The sequence below is a fragment of the Grammomys surdaster genome, unplaced genomic scaffold, assembly GCF_004785775.1.
Source record: "Grammomys surdaster isolate TR1022 unplaced genomic scaffold, NIH_TR_1.0 272, whole genome shotgun sequence".
Lineage (NCBI taxonomy): Eukaryota > Metazoa > Chordata > Mammalia > Rodentia > Muridae > Grammomys > Grammomys surdaster.
In genome coordinates, this window is record NW_021604713.1 from 192,247 (window position 1) to 198,246 (window position 6,000).

The window sequence follows — 6,000 nt, forward strand, 5'->3', positions numbered from 1 at the left end:
GCTTCCATATTTTTTCTTAAATAAACAAAGGGATTGCCCAGCCTGGAGAAAGAGTAAACTGAATGTAATCTTGTTAATAAAAAGGGTGTTGGCTTCAAGAGTGACCGCAATTGTTAGCTTTGATTGTAACTTAACATAGCCTGGAGTCATTTGAATGAAAATCCTCAATTCAGGAATAACCTAGATCAGATTGGTCTGTGGGCATGTCTACTATAGACTGTCTTGTTTATTAATTGATGCAGGAGGGCCCAGTCCACCATGGACAGCACCATTCCTTAGGCAAGTCATCCTAGAACTATGTTAAAAAAAAAGATAGCTAAGCATGTAGTGGCGGGGGGCAGCATTCATCTATGGTTTCTGCTTCAGATTCTTGCTCTGACTTACCATGTAAAACAAAATTAGCCCTATCTACTTCCTGGCCAGCAAAAGAAAGAAAAACTCAAACAGTGGGACATAAGGTGAACCAGGCTATGAAGGCATCTAGTCCTACTCTCTCAGAATAAACCCTTTAAAGAGGAGAGATAGAGACAGTGATAGAGATAGGGATAGGGACAGGGATAGGGACAGGGACAGGGATAGGGATAGGGATAGATAGACAATAGGTAGATAGTAGATAGGTAGATAGACAGACAGACAGATCTGACTCTAAACCATTATTAGCTACAGCAAGATCTAATTTTTAGAAACAATTTTGGCCTGAACACAAGTTCTCTGAGCCTACTCAACCCAAGTTCCTGTCATAATGTCCTAGTCGATGACAGGACCCAAACAGGGTAAAGAAACAGACAGGGCATGCCTTGGCTACTTCATGCCATTGCAGGTAACTGTTTCTAAAGATCTTCAGCAGAAGTGATATTGCCATAAGTGTGCTGGCTTGCCTTTATCATCTTCTCCACAAAGACAAAAGGATCCAATTTCAACTCATAGGCCTTTGTCCGCACGAGAACTGCCTTCTCATGCAGAGAGATTTTCAAAGTATCTACTGGTTTTGGGGACATGCTAATTTTCTGACCCACAATGGCAGCCAGAAGGGGAGGCAGCAAAGGTGTAGCAGAAGGGAGGGGTCATTACTACCCAAGGACACAGAGAACATGAAGACATTCCACCTAACACGGGCCAGGGCCCTGCAGGACATGACCAGGTCAGATTATCTTTAATCTGGGGTTTCAGAGGCACCTCCACCATCTCTCTCCTGATAGAGTTAGTGTCATTGCTGCCTAAGTGAGCTGCTTCAAAGATTCTCTTAATGCCCATGCCACATTCAACAACCCCCCCCCCAGAGATTCCCTGGAAGGCTTTACCTCCATGATGGGACTGGATGCCAGGACCTTCTCTTCAATGTTGGTATCACTGGCTGAGCCACCAACTGTGGCAAAATAGCGCATGGCATACTTGGCTGAAACCGTCTTCCCTGCTCCAGACTCTCCGCTGACTATGATGGATTGGTTCTTTTCATCTCTGGAAGGGAAAGAGCTCTGGTCAGTCACTGGCCATGGCAAGGTGCTGCTGCCTGCCAGGGACTCTGATGCGGGCCAACCTGGTAAGAGGCATCTCTTGGGGATAAATGTGGATAACTGTAAAGTGTGCCCTCACTCATAGACCTACAGAAGCTCTGTAAATGGGAGAGGCCAGGCCCTCCCTCCATCACTAAGTGGAAGTATGGTGTACCCAGTGGCTTATCCTACAAAGAGGGACACAGTGCCTATTATCCTAAGAACATATACATCCTTTTGTCTTTGTGCCTCCAACAGGCCTACTCCATGCCTCTGAATTTCCTATAAGTTTTCTGATAAGAACAAGGGTCTTCTCTTACATTGAGTCTAGCTGCCATGCTGATTGTGCGTATTTGAAGAGGTTTGCTTATACAGATGTATTGTACAAGGGTCATGCTGCCACCCTCACTGCAACAAAAGGGATGAGAGGCTAAAGTCCAGTCAGGAAAAGAGGATACCTCACGCAGGATAAACAACGACAGTTATTCTTTTATAAGACAATGTAGGAACACATAAGAAATGAAAGGTTCATGCCTTTATGTCTCCCAAGGAACAGAGGTATTCAAAGCAGAGAAGAATGACAAACATTTGGGACACAGCTGAGGGTAGGAAATTGCTTAAGGTGGTGAACTTGACCATACCCCTTCAGTTCACAAAACCACAGGAAAGGCTGACATTCTACTTCCAGTTGTTGGCCCTGACATCAGTGCCTGGTACCACATATGGACTTGACACCAACTGGTGAACTATAAGCAGCTTAGGGCTCAGTGGATCTAATCCCCTCCTTTCCTAAATGGATGCATGCTTAAAACTCAGGATTCCTAGTGCTAGGTCCCATGGTTTCCTAGGCAGAGTGGGTAACAGAATAACTTAGAGGCCTCCATGATGAGCTACCCTACCTTGCTAGTTTTTCTCAGCATGAGTGAAAAAAAACCATCAGCTGCCTCCAGGTCAGGACAAACTGGACAAGGGATGGTGATGTAAAGGAATTTGTCCTACTTGAGAGAGACAGAGGGACTAGATAGATAGAAGAGACCAGCTGGAGGTGTGAGTGCTGAGAAGAGTCATGTGAAGGACTTGGAGCAGGGAGTGGGGTGAACTGGATCCACAAACCAGTCCCCACAAGCACAGAACACTGAGGACTCAGCTCACAATCATGGATGCTAAAACAGGGACCCTTGGGGTACTGGGAACCAAATCCAGGTCTTCTGCAAGAGCAACAAGTGCTCTTAGATGCGGAACCATCTCCCCAGCCTCCATTTCCATCCATTTGTTGTTTACTTTTTTGCTCTACATTCAATCTACTGGGCCTCAGAGAGAATGTTAGGTGTCACCTGTCACCTCTGCTATCAATACATTTATCATTGGGTCCTTAGAGAACTGATAGAAGCACAAGCATTCAAGATGGCTGGGAGCATAGCCTGGCTTTTCACCCTGGCCTTTCTGCATGACTTGGGCCACCTACCTGGTGTTACCCTGAGAGCTCCCTATGTGTAACAAGAACCAGACTGGGCAGCCTAAGACATTGGAACCTTGCTCAGCTTTTATCTCATAATAAGAGGATGAATGCAGGATGTACCGAACTTTGGTCATCAGCAGAGAGCCACTTGGAAGGAAGAGGTACATACTGTTCCATTTAACAAGGATCCAGGGGTGTAACAAAGAACAAAATAGCTCGGCTGGAGAGGGAACACGCCAGTGCCCCAGGCTTCCTGCTGCACCATAGCACATCCAGGAAATTGAACAGCAAAGAGATCTGGGTAAAACATCTTCCTTGACAAAGACAAATAAGGCACAAAGCAGGGATCCTTATCACCTTCCACTGTCAGTGTCAAGGTGCCAATTACTTTGCACAACACTGAGGAACAACCGAGCATGTGTTGCTCAAAGAAGAGAATGATACACACAAGAGGTAAGATGCTTTAGGAGACAAGCAGCCTAGTCCAAAGATAAGTGGCCAAGAAGGAAAAGCAAAGGGGCTAGTTTATGTAACAAGTGTCAAGAGTTAAAAAAAAGATTAAAGGAGTGGAATCATCAAAACCTAGCAGGTTGAGGAGGCAAAGACATAACCAGGGGTTCATCAACATCACAGCTATCGATCCTCGACTTTAAAAATCTTCGCATTGTCCTGGCAACAAGGCTCAGTCAACAGAGTGCTCCCTGCACAAGTGTGAGGACCCTAGTTTATATGCTCAGTATGCACATAAAAGGCTGATGAGTGTGTGCACCTGTAATCCCAGCACCGCGGAAGCAAGGACAACAGCATCCCTGAGGCTGGCTGGCCAGCAATGCTAACCAATGGGTGAGCTTCAAAGTTAGTGAGATCCTGTCTCAAAGAAGGAGTTGGAGAATAATTTAGGAAGGTAGTGTACACACATACACACACACACACACACACATGCATACACACACATGCATACACATACATACATATACACACATATATACACACACAGAGACATACAAACATGTATACACACACATATATACACACACTCATACATACACACATGCATATACACATACATGCACACATAAACACAACCATATATAAACATACACACATATAAACACATAGGCACACACACATACACATGCACACACACATATACCATATAAATGCACACACACATACACACATGCACACACATATACCATATACATGCACACACACACACATACACACACCTCATACATACATATACACACACCATACACACACTATACACACGCACACACACATATACACACCATAAGCATATTTGCGTGCACACACACACCATATACTCATCCACACACACATACATACACATACACAAATACATACACATACATACACATACACCATACATACACCATACACACACATACACACACACACACACACACACACACACAGTGTTTCTGGATATGAGTCTTTTTAGTGATAACTACTGGAAGTAACTGATTAATCTAGTGACTGTAAACACAGGCTCTCCATGTAGGTTCAAGTCAGATAAACCCACTTTTTAGACCACCAAGTTCCTTTGAATAAGCCTGTGAGGTATGTACACTACTGTGTATCCACCCACAGGATGATGGGACAATACCGCCTTCCATTTAGTTCTTCCTATGTTAGCTGTCCTCCTGACTCAGAACCGGAATCCAGGATACAGACATTAAAACAGATTGAGTTTGAACTCAATTGTATTACTGATGGCTATCTGACTTTGCACACGGTTGTTAACTTAGCCAATCACTTCAGTATCTCTTAAGACTGAGATCCTTGAGCCCTAAGCTTTGCTGAGTGGCTGCCTTGATTTGGTACTGAAGTCTCTAATCTATCCTTACACCCTTGTCAGATTAACTTTCTAAATCGATGCTCTAATTACATTTTTGCCTTTTCAAAGAGTTAAATAGCTATCTGCTCCTCATCAGATCAAGTCCAGGGTCCTTAGCTGAGCATATGGACCCCGCTACAATATATAACGCTGCAGCCATTAACGAGTTTGGTGCAAACTAAAAGAGTGTCAAGTGTGTTGAGCCCTGGGTGCTGACAGGCTCTGTAACTCAACCATGTTACAGAGGAAACTCTGTGCACTGCATATCTGCTGCAAGATTATATGATGGATTTGTGAATCAGCCATATTGACAGCTTAGTCTATGTGCAGTGTACCCCCCCATGCCAGGACTGCATCTAGGGCACTCCTTCTACCTGGTGTTTCTTCAACAAAGACCCCCGGGAGTCATCCCGACTCCCTGCCCTAGGCATCTCAGAAGACGTTGTTTCTCATCTCTTGAAGTCTAGCGCCATTTCTTTTTGTTCATTTTCTAATACGTTGCCACATTTCATGTGACACTGACTGCAGTCCTTGATGCATGGCATTTGTTTGCATCTTTCTCTGTCATCCTGTCTTTTCATTTCTAAGTAGAAAGCTACAACATGGGTTCTATGTAAGCACCTCCATTTTTTTTTAGCACCTCTATTTTTGACATTCAATAATTCTACAACTCATATTAACAGGGGCCGTGAGTAAGAGAACACTAGTTCCCAATTTTAGGACATTTAGGGATGGCGTGAGGATACACGCTTGAATATAGATTTCTACACAACATCCTCCAAAAATGCAGCCAGTGCTGGCTCCAGCCATTCAGAGAGACTTACAGAGATGACTTAGATGGTAACTTGAGTCAATCTGCTTTTCAATAAATCTCTTTCTCTTACCCCAGTAAAATTCCCTTTAGAGAAGGCAAACCATGGCCAAGAAATCTAATACCCAGATGTTAGAAAAAGTCCAAGCTGTCTCTAGGATGACATTCACTAACTGCAGACAGGAAATGCCCTGAAAGGCTTCTGCCTCACACAAGAGCAGAGGATTCTGGGATATACAACTCAGCTATACTGTAGCTTCTGGTAAAATGTCCAACACCAGCATATACACCTGCCTCTAATGCCAGGCACTGTCAAATTCACCTGCCTCTAATGTCTGACACCAGCATATACACCTGCCTCTAATGCCAGGCACTG

The 6,000-nt window shown here is 44.2% G+C and overlaps 1 protein-coding gene across 1 annotated transcript in view; it reads right to left on the reverse strand.

The window, feature by feature from the left end:
- The window catches only part of Myo5b (myosin VB), a 302,464-nt gene that overhangs the window by 139,579 nt on the left and 156,885 nt on the right, over positions 1 to 6,000 (reverse strand). The window contains exon 5 of the mRNA XM_028776757.1: positions 1,302 to 1,458. Within this exon, the coding sequence (XP_028632590.1) occupies positions 1,302 to 1,458 (157 nt within the window). The remainder of the gene's footprint in view (positions 1 to 1,301; positions 1,459 to 6,000) is intronic.